Genomic DNA, 13,156 nt, shown 5'->3' on the forward strand with positions numbered 1-13,156 from the left:
TACATTTTCAAATGAATTTTTATTAGTGCCTGTAAGAAATTCAGGAAGATTTCAGGTGATCGCCATGGCAATGATCTTGATGAAACTGCTTGGATGTGGTTATCGCGAAACTTCAACAGGGAATACCATCCTTTCCTGGTACCTTCAGGGTAAGACGGCAGAGGGAGCCTGCTCCGTCGTCCCGCTGGGCCGCGTGGAGTTCCCGGGGCCCCGCAGGCTCAGAGGCTGACCTGCGGCTCTGCCTGTCACTGGCTCGGGCACCGCCCCCATATGGTGCAGTGTGAACACCATCGGTCCGCACACCGAGCCTCGCAGGCCCGCAGGGGAGGCCACAGCCCCCCAGCGTGTCCTGTGGGTGCCATACATCTACTTCCACAGCTCCCCCAGCGGCCTCTGCGCGGCGGCCTGGATGGTGTCCTCAGAGAGCTCGCGGATTTCCTTGTGGACATCTTCAATGCTTTGGGAAGCATCGACCATCTGTCCCCACGGGGGTGACAGGAGAAAAAGAGGAGGGTTAATGTTTGTCCTTGTTCCCCATGTACGTGGAGATCTCAAGTCGGGGGGGTGGGGTTCTGGAAAGGCACAGCACAGGCAGGTCTAGGGTCCTTCACCCCTCACGTCTCTGACCCTCGGCCTTGACTGGGGAGGGTGGGCTTTGCTTTGTGTCCTTGGGACAAAGCCACCCCAGACTCCTGCTGCAGCCCAGATGCAGGAGAAACACCCACTCTCGCTCCTAATGGACCCTCACCCTGCTCGTGACCCCATGGGGCACATGTCAGCGAGGCGCCCACACCTCAGCTCCTTCCACCACGAGCCGTGCGTGGAGCTCAGATCACACTGAGGAGGCAGAGGGCAGCGCCCGCCCCAGGCCACAGCCCTGCACTCCTGTGGCCACGCCTGGATGCTGCTCGGGGCTCGAGCTCCAGAGAAGCCAACCTTGGTCTGAATCCTCTCCTCCCGGGGAAGACGGGGTTTGTCCTGATGCAGCCGGCTGTCTCCCTCTCGCCAAGGGGAAGGACAGTCAGGCGGTAAGTGCTGCGCCCTCACATGCAAAGCACAAGGCCCTGCAGTCCCTGAGGGAGCCAGCCCACGAGGGGAGCCACTCTCCAGAGGGAGGAAGGTGGGACGGAGAGTGCGGGTGTGCCTGGGAGTGCCCTCTTCCATCGTTCCTCTAGGCCCAGGCCAAGCATCAGCCGGGGGGCCAGGAGCCTTCTAGACAGCCTTTGCAGCAGCAACTCTGGAAAAGCTCCTGGGGTGTGGACGCATTTGGAAAAGTGTAACCATTTCATGAGGTCTGAATATGCAGAATGAGAATGACTTCCTACAGACCCCGAGACCCCACATGAGTGCCACCTTCCTGAAGTCCCCTCTCCAGTCACTGTTCCAGCCGCAGAACTCTTGCTCAGAACCGTCCCGGACACGTACACGGGACGGCTCTCTGGGCTGGCTTAATGCACACGGTGTATAAACTCACACATGAACACCTCTAGTCCTCTGAGGGCCTGGGGCAGCGACACCCCAGCAGCAACGAGCACCCAGATACTGATTTCGACTATCTTTCTCTACAACAGGGAACCAGGGATACCTGGGGAAGCGGCCGATGCCAGAGCGGGGCAGAGAAAGCACAGGCTGAGCCCAGATGATCTTAATGTGCCAGGAGCAACAAGTGCCCAATTGCAGGGCCCACAGGGGCTCTGCGGGCCAGAGCGGGGCAGCTGGCATCAAGGAATGGTTGTCCTAACGGACTGCTGGTGAGTCAAACAGAAAAACATGCGCCTGTATAGACAGAAGCGTGGAAATAAACCAAGTCTGACGAGCAATGAGACATTCTCACGTTTCAAAGAAGCTCCTCACAAAATCCTTACTAGTGACCGAGGACGCAGAGTAACTTCACTGTGGAGAAGCCTGGCAGAGCTCACCTCAATCAGTGTCAAAGTGAACGTCCCCAGAAATGGGACACACTGCCACTGCACACCACCTACCAGGAGCAGGGAGAGCCAGCACTCCTGCGCCCTCCCTGTGTCTCAGTCGTCCGGCTGCTGTGACACAGACCGGGGGCTCATCAACAGCAGGGATTTCCCTCTCACACTTCTGGAGGCTGGAAGGTCAAGGCATCGGCAGATTCAGGGTCTGGTGAGGGACCCAGGTGGCCATCTGCTCGCTGTGTCCTCACGTGGTGGAAGGGACGAGGGAGCTCTCCGGGGTCCTATTCACGAGGGCTCCACCCTCATGACCTAGTCACCTCTCAAAGGGCCCACACCGCCTAATCCCATCACAGACGGGGCTGGGTTTCAACAGGAATTTGGGGGACACAAACATTCAGTCCATAGCACCCTGCCAAAGATGCAGGACTCGAATCCAAACACGAGGAAACAGCAAAGTCAGTCTGAGACTAGTCTACAAAATAACTGTTGTCGTCTTCAAAAAAGTCAAGGTCATGAAAGTCACAGGCTGGAGACCAGAGAGGCGTGACTGTGGACTGGGTCCTTTGTCATAAAGGACACTAGTGGGACCAGTGGGGCAACCTGAGCGGGGCCTGGGGACCAGGCAGTAGGAATGGACCGTGTTACTGTCCCCATTTGGAGAGGTAGGTGGAGTTACGTGAGGATACGGCAGTGAGGGAGTTAGGTACTAACGTATTCTCAAACAGTCCTGGGGAAGGTTTTTTGTACAGTACTTACAACTTTTCTGTAAGTTTGTTATTACTAAAAAAGTTTGAAAAAGAATGCTAAAAAAATTAATTTTCAGCTAAACAAAAGCTGGGAATGTATACCAGGAGAGCTGCCCTGTGAGAAAGGTAAAAGGAGGGAAGAGAAGCAGGGCCAGCAGGGAGGGCCCCGCACTGGGAGGCAGGGGGACAGGACTTTCTGTCTGCTGCTGCCCCGCTTCACAGTCCCAGTTTTATACATGCTCGTCCTGTTCCTTACAGACGCCAAAATGTGTTAAAAATCAAGGATTTAAACCGTGCAGAACTAAGGAAAAGAGAGAAGCGGAGAAACAGGACAGAACTTCAGAAGTGAGGATGTGACCGTCAGCCAGCAGGGGAATGGCAGAGTTGCCGAGGCGCCGTGACGCAGCCTCCAGGTGGGGAGTGCCTGTCCTCACCCCTCAGACAGTGTGGGCTCAGCATTGACCTGAGCACACGAACAAGAGGATGAAAAGGTCAAGGGTCTGCTTTAAAAACCCACACGCAGCCCACACCATGGAGGAGCAGCCCAGAGGGAGCCCCGCGCCACAGGAGGCAGGCGGTCAGTGCGGAAAGTGGGGAGCCGCCCAGACAGGCCAGTCAAGGGAGGGGCATCCACCGGATGTGATAGCCAAAAGCACGAACCCAAACCAACGAGCTTCCCCTCAGAGCAGCCAGGCTGCCGCCTGCGGCTGGCAGTGGGCGTTGCCAACAGTCCAGAAAAGCAGCACCCTCCGCCGGGACCAGGTGCCTGCAGGCTCCACTGGACGCTCTGGGGCCTCTGGCCACGCTGCACAAAGGCGGGCCCAGGCAACCAGGGTCGGCTCAAGAGAGGGCGGTGGTGGGGATCAGGTGAGTGCAGGGAGGAGTGGAGAGGGGGCAGCGCTGGGGTCCGCTGGGAGGACATTGGAGCGTCCTGCGAGAAGGCAGGAGTGAGGCTGACTCCTGGGGCTCGGGCCAGGGCACTGGGTGAGGGGCAGCAAGACCAGAGGGAGCAAGGCTGAGGGGACAAGCACAGGGAGATGGCGGAGCACGGCCATGGGGGACACGCGTGGGGCTAAGCATCCGGGGCAGAGGCCCGGGCCAGGCTGCAGAATCAGAACCATCTAAGCCCGGGAGTCGGTGTGGAGACAGGTGCGCCCCCACGAGCGGGGCGGGAACAGCCCTGGGACTGGAGCTGCAGGAGGAGGGCAGTGAATGACAGACTCCAATGACAAAATGACTCTTAAAATAAAAACGGAAGGCAGAGTGAGGAGCAACTCAGGGATCCACGATTTGGACAACAGCATGGCTGAAGCCCAGCAGGACAGCAACCCGCGGGCGGTCCCCACGAGCAGGGCTGCTGCCTTGGAGCTGCTGTCTGTCAAACTCTCCCCAGACTCCCCAACAAGGCACCAAATTCCCATGTTTTGCAAAACTCACCACGGATTAGAATTTGCTGGCCCCGAGAGCCCGAGGGAGCAGCCCCGCGGCTCTGCAGGCGGGAGAGCGAGGCAGAAACGGCAGCCACCTTGCTGACACTGCTGTCTTGTTCAGCAGAGGGGACCCTGGGCCACTCTCCTGTGGATCCTAGTCTGCAATTCCGGGGTGCCAGTGGATGACACTCTCACCTTCCAGTTCAAGGTCGTGTCTCCCATGAGCTGGTGGAAGCGCTGCGACACACTCTCCTGGAAAGTCCTGTTCTCGTACCGCTCGCGGCCGAACTCGCCCCGCATGGCGGCCTCTGCCAACTGTAACTGAAGGAACACGACCAGGTCCGGTTTCGGGAGGCCCACATCCGGCTGCTTGCACCAATCCAGGGAAAAATCCTGGCAACAAAGAGCTCCACGGTCAGAGAAAGCAAGCTTAACGGGGTCTAATTTTTGGTTTCAAGATTCATAAAAAAGGGAAAAAAACGAGCTATCATTTGTTGAGATAGCAAGAAGTGAGAATTCTTACACAGTAGTGACTCTCTTTTTAGTTTCTAGATCTCAAATGTTTTGCTTTCCCATGCCACCTTCTTTGACTCTGTGCATATGTTCAAAAACAGACAGAATGCGCCATGGCCCTGTGGGTCCGTCCCCCACAGCTGGGTCCTCAGGTGGTCATGCTGACGCAGCTCCGCACCCTCTGGCCAGGTAGAACGCACAGTTAATGTGGCAAAGACCCTTGAGGCCCACTGGGCACTGGAGGCCTGGGGCAGAGAGCAGATGGGGCCAGTGACGGGCACAGGGCCCTTTGCCATGTCCTTCACCCACAGCTGCCGGGTGTCAGCCCCTTCCAGAGGGAGGGAAACCGCCTTGAGCATGCCCCATGTGATCTCTCCTGCATGTTCCCTCTTGCTCATCCCATCGACTCTCTAAAGAGTCCCCATTTGTGGAGGAAAAGGTAGGCCCAGCAAGGCTGTGAGCCAAGGCCACACAGCTCGGAAGGCTTAGGGTTAGAACCCAGCTGGGAGCTCAGAGCCACATGCTGAGGACAACAGTGAGAGGGACGAGCCTGTCGGCTCCTCAGCAGCACGAGTCATTTGTCATTTGACTTATCCTTTTACAGCCGGGATCTGAGAGACCGGTACTTCATGGGGAAGTGTCCTTTAAGATGGATTCCAGCTGGCCTGTGAAGGACGGGCAGAACTCAAAGGTTATCATTTGCCACCACTCAAGAATTAATCATCAAGGGCTGTTATCACAAAAAAGAGATGCCCAGACACCCTTTGCCTCCTGATAAGAGAGCCCAGTGCTCCTTGGAGTAGCCTCGCAAAAATAAAATTAAAAAAAAATTCTAGGGGGCCAGCTGGTGTCATAGTAGTTAAGTTCATGCACTCTGCTTCAGTGGCCTGGGGTTTGTTGGTTCGGATGCCAGGCAGGGACCTATACACCGCTCATCAAGCCATGCTGTGGTGGCATCCCACATACAAAATAGAGGAAGATTGGCACAGATGTTAGCTCAGGGCCAATCTTCCTTAAGCAAAACAAAAAAACAAAGAAAAATTCTAATGCAAGGAAACAAAGAGATATGGGAACTTAAATGTGCTAGAAGAGATTTAAGAGTATGGACCTTAATTGGATTCCAATTCAATCTAACTGTACAAACACAAGACGATTCAAACAGCTCTTGAGAGAGAACTTTGAACTCTGAGCACTGAATGACGACATTATGAAAGACAGCTAACTTTTTTGAGATGAGATTATGTTTTTAAAAAGTGATTTGGGGGGCTGGCCCCATGGCCGAGTGGTTAAGTTCACGCGCTCCGCTGCAGGCGGCCCAGTGTTTCGTTGGTTCAAATCCTGGGCGCGGACATGGCGCTGCTCATCAAACCATGCTGAGGCAGCGTCCCACATGCCACAACTAGAAGGACCCACAACGAGGAACACACAACTATGTACCAGGCGGCTTTGGGGAGAAAAAGGAAAAAAATAAAATCTTATTAAAAAAAAAAAAAAGTGATTTGGGGGGCTGGCCTGGTGGCGCAGCAGTTAAGTTCGCACGTTCTGTTTCTCGGCGGCCTGGGGTGCGCCGGTTCGGATCCCGGGTGTGGACATGGCACCGCTTGGCACGCCATGCTGTGGTAGGCGTCCCACATATAAAGTTGAGGAAGATGGGCACGATGTTAGCTCAGGGCCAGGCTTCCTCAGCAAAAAGAGGAGGATTGGCAGCAGATGTTAGCTCACGGCTAATCTTCCTCGGGAAAAAAAAAAAAAGTGATTTGGGCGATGTGCACTAAAGGCTCATGGAGGACCTGCTGGTGTGTCTGGCAGGTCCCAGAGACAGACGGTGCTGAGGCAGGTGACAGTGCTGATGGTTTACATTTTCTCTGCTGGTACACGCTCGAAAATTCCTAAATAAAAAGCAGAAAAATGGGGCAGTGCAGTCACTACCATCATACTTGTGAAACAACAGCTACCTGGGGCAGGGAGGTCAGGAAAATAAAAACAAAGTATCCTGGACACTCTTGCCTTCTGGCCTGAAAACAAGACCCTGGATGAAAAAGTGCTGCTGCGGCAGCATCTCTGAAAATGTATCATCCAAGTAAGACACACAGTTCCTCTGTGCAAACGATCTATATACAAACATTGGCTCTTCCTATCGATAAAGACTAGATTAACCCCGTGACCGCCAGGACCCAGAGGCAGTGATGGAACCTATGCATGCTGCTCTGTGCCAACAGAGTCCACCCCGGGCACCATCCCACTGGGCAAAGAGGCACTCACCGCCTTGGCGCTGGTGTAGGCGACACCAGAAAACGCGTATCTGTCCACGATGAGGGTGACACCCTGGCTCAACTTCTCCTTGATTAATGGCCTAAAAACAGAGAACGCTTCTGAGCCACGGCCTTGGCTTCACAGGCCCTGAACCGTCACACTTAAATTGTCCTGACGATACAATTCAGCAACTCTGAAACTGACACAATGAAGGGATTACGAGACAGCAATTTGTAACCTTATTTTTATTCCAAAAAGCTCTGGATCTTCTCTTTAGAAAATGCCACATGGGCACTCCCAGCAAAGCCCAACGTGAAAAAGACAAGTCCACTGAACACAACTGATGAAGATGGATATCCACAGGAAGGCTTGCTCAGCTGTCTGGACAGGGCTGCGGGGGGCTACCCTGCCGGGAAAGGAGAGGCTGGGCTAAGGACGCGGCCTGGAGGCAATGCAATGGTGCCCGTGCCCTTGACCCAGAAACGCAAGGACACGGATGGATGAGATGCTGAGGACAAGCTCAACTAGGTGATAGCACGTCCACCACCGCCCCCCAGCCCCAAGATCTTACGGAGATGTGCAAAGACAAAAGGCTTGACATTACCAAGAAGCATCACCTGCACTTTGAGGAACAAAAAGATGTTTGATCCCTGTGACCTTGAGAAGCTCATAGGATAGCACGGGGGAAAAGACACACTTCCCACAGTAAGATGCAACTTTCATCACAGCACTATTTATAATGGCAAACTATTGAAAAAACAACCCAATCTCACAAACAGAAAATTGGAAGAGAAAGTACGGCACATGCAGAATAGGGAACGATGGAATTGTATAAACAATGAGAAAGATGTCTATAAGCAGATATAAGAGTCTCCTGATATGCTGTTAATAAAGCTGAGTACAAGCACACATGGTAGGTTACCTTTGGTGTAAGAAAGAAGATGCGTTAAGACCACACATACATTATCTGCTTATTTTGTAAAAAAAAAAAAAAAAAGGAAAATTCAGGAGGGGACACTAGGAGTTGCACAGAGGCGGATGGGCAGGGCGGTGACCTTTTTGTATGGTTTTGACTTTTAGAACTACTTAATGTTTTATGTATTCAAAAACGAAAATTAAATCAACAAAGATGGGAAAAAAACCCCTAAAATTCTATCAAGTCACATGAACCCAACTGTACCGCAGAGGAACAGAGAAGGGGAACCGCCCCAAGACTTGAACACAGCGCTTCCTACGCCTGTTCTGACAACAGAGCGGCAAACTAGCCTCGACCTTGATGCTGGCTTTCACACAAGTGCGGGGCAGCAATCCTACAACCATTCTTCGTGGACGGCAGGAATGATGACGCCGGGAGCCTGCAAGAGCCCAGAGGTACTGGACCGGAACAGCAGGTGTGAGCATGGACCCACAAGTGTTAGTGTAAATACATAAATAGGTAACAGAGACAGATGCAGGAAAGAGAAATGTGCACGTAGGTGTGTCTGCAGCAGGGACCTAGAGCAGAGACACCCCACTAGCAGCAAGCACAGCTAGCTCCCCACTGGTTTCTAAACCCCATTCTCCCCTAAAGGGAAACAAGAGCTGGTTCCCCAGCTGAAGCAGCAGAAAATATGAGACGCCTGAACATCTTGTCCAAAAAGTAAGTCCTCAAAAGATGAGGCCTGGGAACATGTCAAACGGACACAGGAGCCAGCCTCAAGAGATTTCCACAGGCCAAATTTGGAGCGATCTGAACATCAAAACAAATGACAGTAGTGGCCTATGACCCCATGAGTAAAAAAGAACTTGTGAGCCCACAGTGATGATGGATGGAGGCAGCAGGAAAGCTCTTCCCTACATAGAATGCCAACTAATAAACGTAGAAGGAATGGTGGAACTAGAAAACCACCATTTGAAATCATACTAACGGACTCAGGGAGGATTATGAATGAATGCTAAAGTAGGAGGTCAAAGCTTGAAAAGGAAGGGGATACTTATGTAGTTTGGTACATTTCCCCTTTTGACTATTTACAACAGGAAAGAGAGTCACTTGGTGGAAGAACCTCGCTGGCACTCCCTCACACGTGATCCGGGGGAAACCCCCAGTGATGGCCAGGCTCCCTTGCCTCCTGCTGGCACAATGCCCTAAGGAGGACCCAACGTCACTTCCACGGCATTCCTGCCAAAGATGCACACCCAAATCCACTTGTGAGGAAACACTAGACAAACCCAGCAGTTCATAAAATAAATGGCCTATAATTTCAAAAACAGAGTGGGCAAATGATACAGCCCATGTGGCAGGATGGTAATAATAGTGAAGCTTGGTGCACTGCATATGGGAATTCTTTTTTTTTTTTAAAGATTTTATTTTTTTCCTTTTTCTCCCCAAAGCCCCCGGGTACATAGCTGTATATTCTTCACTGTGGGTCCTTCTAGTTGTGGCATGTGGGATGCTGCCTCAGTGTGGTTTGATGAGCAGTGCCATGTCTGCGCCCAGGAGTCAAACCAACGAAACACTGGGCCGCCTGCAGCAGAGCGCGCGAACTTAACCACTCGGCCACGGGGCCAGCCCCTGCATACGGGAATTCTTGATGCTATTCTTGCAACTCTTTTGGTTGAAATTATTTCAAAATAAGTTTAGAGGGGCTGGCCCGGTAGTGCAGTGGTGAAGTTCGCACGTTCTGCTTTGGTGGCCTGGGGTTCACAGGTTTGGATCCCGGGAGGGACCTATGCACTGCTTGTTAAGCCATGCTGTGGCAGGGATCCTACGTATAATGTAGAAGATGGGCATGGATGTTAGCTGAGGGCCAGTCTTCCTCAGAAAAAAGAAGAGGATTGGCAGCAGATGTTAGCTCAGGGCTAATCTTCCTCAAAAAAAAAAAAAAGGTTTGCATGAGGACTGGCCCAGTGGCGTAGTGGTTGGGTTCAAGTGTTTGGATCCCAGGTGCAGACCTACATACTGCTCAGCAAGCCAAGCTGTGGCAGCGCCCCACATATAAAATAGAGGAAGACTGACACAGATGTTAATTCAGGGACAATTTCCTCAAGGAAAAAAGAGAAAGACTGGCAACAGATGTTAGCTCAGGGCGAAACTTTCTCACCAAAAAAAAAAAGAACTCCAGTGACATATGTGTTATCTACATACTTGTGCAAATGGGAACAAAAGCACCTGGAAGCCTACACTGTCAGCACTCAATGAACAGTTAAATGTTGACTGAAGAGGCAATCTACCAAAATGACATGAAAAAAGGGGAAGGGAGAGGGTAAACCCCAACATAAACTGTCAGCTTCAGCTAATAGTGTTCATCAACTGTAACAAATTCAACAGACTAACCCAATAAATACATAAAAACAAAAAAAAGAAATAACAGGGAAACAGTGGGAGAGGAAGAGAGAGGGCCGGGGTAGGGGGAACTCTGTACTTTAGGATCAGCTTTTCTGTATACTTAAAACTACCCAACAAAATAAAGTCTATCAATTAAAGAAAGGAGGGGACAGGAGGAAGAAAAAGCATTAATTAGTGCTTGCTGGGAACTACAGAAACACGGGCCCTCCATCCACAGGACTGGTGATTAAAAGGCCCTCCTGCAGGCACAGTCTCCAGCATCAGTGTCGGCACATTCACTGAACCTCACGAGGCCGGGGAGGGGTGGCAGAAGGGCAGTGTTTTTACACTTGCTCCCAGCGGTTTGCAGAGAAAAGCAGGTGCACAGAATGATTCTCCATCTCGTTTTTCTTTTCCAAATAAGAACTTAGAAGTTTGCCAATGTCAGTTGATCTTTCTAAAAAGAAAAAAAAGAGAAAAATAAAAGTGAGTTCAGGCTTCATCTCAATTAGAATACAGTTTGGGCTGAACTTCTGGTCTTAGACTCAAGCCTGACTTTGAGTTTTATTTTACCATGTCCCTAAACAGGTTCAGACCCTCCCCTGAAGCCAAAGGAATTTCCCCGAGAAAGGGCAGCAGTGTGCAGACACACCAGGATGAAAAATGCTTTAGGAAAAAAGAACTCAGGTAGAAAGCATTGACTCAAAGGAAGTATTTACAAGATCTGTAGACTGGTTGGCTTCAAGATTAGAATGATAAATATTCAAGAAAGCACTTTCTCCCATTTCCCTACCCCTGTTTTGTAAAGCTTAAGCTGTCTCTTGATAATCGAAGTATTGAGGACATTTTTATAAGCACTTTCAAGATCAATGTTTTACTTTAAAAATTAAAAATATGCCATAAAACCACTCAGAAGGCAAACAGCTATCCCCAAAAGACAAAAACCAAAAGCCGAGACACGGATTACAACACAGCACCAGGAGACTGGAGGGTGACAGATACAGCCGTCATCTTGATTGTGAATGTGGCTGCATGGGTGGATAATAACGTGAAAACTCATCAACTTGTACATTTTGGACACGTGCATTTTATTGTACATCAACTGTCATCATGAGAGCTGCACACAATCAAAGCGCAGCTGCACCAAGACTGAGGGACAGGGCCAGGCGACGACCAGGAACGACAACGTGAGAGCACGGCGCACAGAGGCTCCAGGACGCAGCCTCTCCGCCAAGTCAGTGTCCACCGGGGCCTGAGCCGAGCCCGGCTGCCCTCGGGCTAGACTCTGCCTCCGGGAGGAGCCATGGCGGGGGCGCGGAGCCAGAAGCGGGCTCCCAGCCCGCCCGCGGTCCCTGGCCCTCCGGCCCTCCGGCCCTCTGGGTCCCCTGACCCCCTGCATGCCCCAGTCCCCCAATCCCCTGGTTCCCCCCGGTACTCCGGGCCCCGTCCCCCTCGTCTCCCCGGCCCGGCCTTTCCTCCCGGCGGCTGCCCAGGCCCGCCAGGCCGGCTCGCGCGCCCCACACACCCGGGAAGCTGAGCAGCTCGGCGCGGTGGCCGGCGTCGCACAGAGCGGCCACCAGCCTGCGGCTCTGCGTGCTCTTCCCGGCGCGGTCCACGCCCTCCAGCACGATGAGCGCTCCACGCCGGCCCGCCATCGCCACATCTGCAGCTTGCCCGCGCTGCTGGGCCACTCGGAGCTCCCATTGGCCGGCGCTGGCTGAAATGGGCGGGCGCCCGCGGCGCGCGCAGGGATTGGCTGAGTGGGCTGGCGCCCGCGGCGCGCGCCGGGATTGGCTGAAGTGAGCCGGCTCCCGCGGCGCGCGCTGGGATTGACCCGTGTTTTCCGGCGTTGGTCGGATTGGCTGGGACGGGGCCGGGGGGCGGGACGAGACACCTTGGTCGCACAAGCCTCTTCCAGGCCGGAAGCCGGGCGCGCCGTGTCCCGCGCGAGCCGCCGTCCTTGGGAGCGCGCGAGACGGCGGAAGTGCGGCGCGGGCAGCAGGTGGACGCGGGGCCGGTCCGATTGTGTTCCCGGGCGGGGTGGGGACGGGCTCCCCGCGCTCGGTTCTCGAGATTACCTGGAGAGCGCTGGCATTGTCGCCGTCGTCGCTAGCGGCCTGAGAGTCCCAGTCCGACAAGGACGTGTTTGGACTCACGGGGAGGGCGGGGAGTGGTGGATCTGTGCTTCTGACTCTGAGGTACGGGCCCCGCGGGGTCAGCAGCCCTTTAGCCGAGGGCGGTGCTCGTCGGGTCGGAGATGGCCGTGGCGTCCAGGAAGCGCCCAGCGATGTCGCTGTTGTCCTAGGGACGTCGAGGGCGCGGGCGCTTTCAGGTGGGCCTGTCACCCACTAATTGCCCCTAGGAACTCAAGGTGGGGTTCAGAAGCCTTTGACTGTTTAAGAGCTGCAGTCACCAGCCACCGTGAAGCAGACCTAGCCCCACCACAAGAGCCTCGCCTATGACCTCTGTCTCATTTTTAATACAAAGATCTCCTCTTTGGGAGGAGTTTAGGCCTTATTACCATCCCTGTAGTGTATGTGGAGGCATGTTTTCCAACTGAGCCTGCGCAATGGAATACCCATCCCCTCCCTTTTGAATATTCATTCCCCATGCGAAATGAAGGGTCCCTGCTTCCCTTTGTTCCGGGATGCCAGGACTCTGGAAATGATTCCCGGTGGCCTCCTATTTGCTGCAAATATATCCTACTTTGTGTGATGACAACTTCTGGTCTGGAGTCTGATTTAACTCTCCAGGAAGGAACCTGTTTCGGTTTTGGTAACAGGACTGCGCCCTTGGGGAGTCTCGGCCTCTCCTCCCGTTACAATCGGTGCCTTCATCACCTGGTCTCCTCCCAGGGGCCCATCCCAGGATATTGCCACACTGGGGATCAGGACTCTGACGCTGAATTTGGGGTGGACACGGACATTCAGACCGTGCCCAGCTGGGAACTACTTTTCCAAGAGTTGGCCCCGTGTGGTGCGGCGT

At 53.4% G+C, this 13,156-nt stretch overlaps 1 protein-coding gene and 1 long non-coding RNA gene across 6 annotated transcripts in view; one reads left to right on the forward strand and one right to left on the reverse strand.

Annotated features, from left to right (window-relative positions):
• DTYMK (deoxythymidylate kinase) lies at positions 1-12,188 on the reverse strand. 4 transcript variants are annotated; one of them, XM_023642804.2, is made up of 6 exons: positions 11,697-12,188; positions 10,520-10,628; positions 6,877-6,967; positions 6,405-6,503; positions 4,297-4,494; positions 1-477 (listed from the first exon to the last, which is right to left on the reverse strand). In XM_023642804.2, exons 1-6 carry the CDS (start codon positions 11,824-11,826, stop codon positions 367-369), a joined length of 738 nt encoding a protein of 245 aa, XP_023498572.1. In that variant the 5' UTR covers positions 11,827-12,188; the 3' UTR covers positions 1-366. The 4 variants fall into 4 exon arrangements, 3 of the variants coding, with proteins under 3 accessions (XP_023498572.1, XP_023498573.1, XP_070126864.1); XR_011439890.1 differs by lacking the exon at positions 6,405-6,503 and having other exon boundaries at positions 4,109-4,494; positions 11,697-11,892; XM_023642805.2 differs by lacking the exon at positions 6,405-6,503 and having other exon boundaries at positions 11,697-11,894.
• Positions 12,055-13,156, forward strand: part of LOC111773882 (uncharacterized) — a 4,408-nt gene continuing 3,306 nt past the window's right edge. Inside the window, exon 1 of one of the 2 annotated variants that reach the window (XR_002808560.2) lies at positions 12,055-12,173. This is a non-coding gene — a long non-coding RNA (uncharacterized lncRNA). Of the gene's footprint in view, positions 12,504-13,156 lie in introns of both variants that reach the window. The other variant, XR_002808561.2, reaches the window with a different exon arrangement.

This window comes from Equus caballus, chromosome 6, assembly GCF_041296265.1.
Source record: "Equus caballus isolate H_3958 breed thoroughbred chromosome 6, TB-T2T, whole genome shotgun sequence".
Lineage (NCBI taxonomy): Eukaryota > Metazoa > Chordata > Mammalia > Perissodactyla > Equidae > Equus > Equus caballus.

What these genes read in the sequence shown, in the direction of transcription:
- DTYMK (XM_023642804.2), bottom strand. Translation starts at nt 11,826, where the DNA reads ATGGCGGGCCGGCGTGGAGCGCTCATCGTGCTGGAGGGCGTGGACCGC. An exon ending in CGAGCTGCTCAGCTTCCCGG is followed by an intron (nt 10,629 to 11,696) that starts GTGTGTGGGGCG and finishes TTTTCTTTTTAG; the next exon opens with AAAGATCAACTGACATTGGC. An exon ending in CCTACACCAGCGCCAAGGCG is followed by an intron (nt 6,504 to 6,876) that starts GTGAGTGCCTCT and finishes CTTTTTATTTAG; the next exon opens with GAATTTTCGAGCGTGTACCA.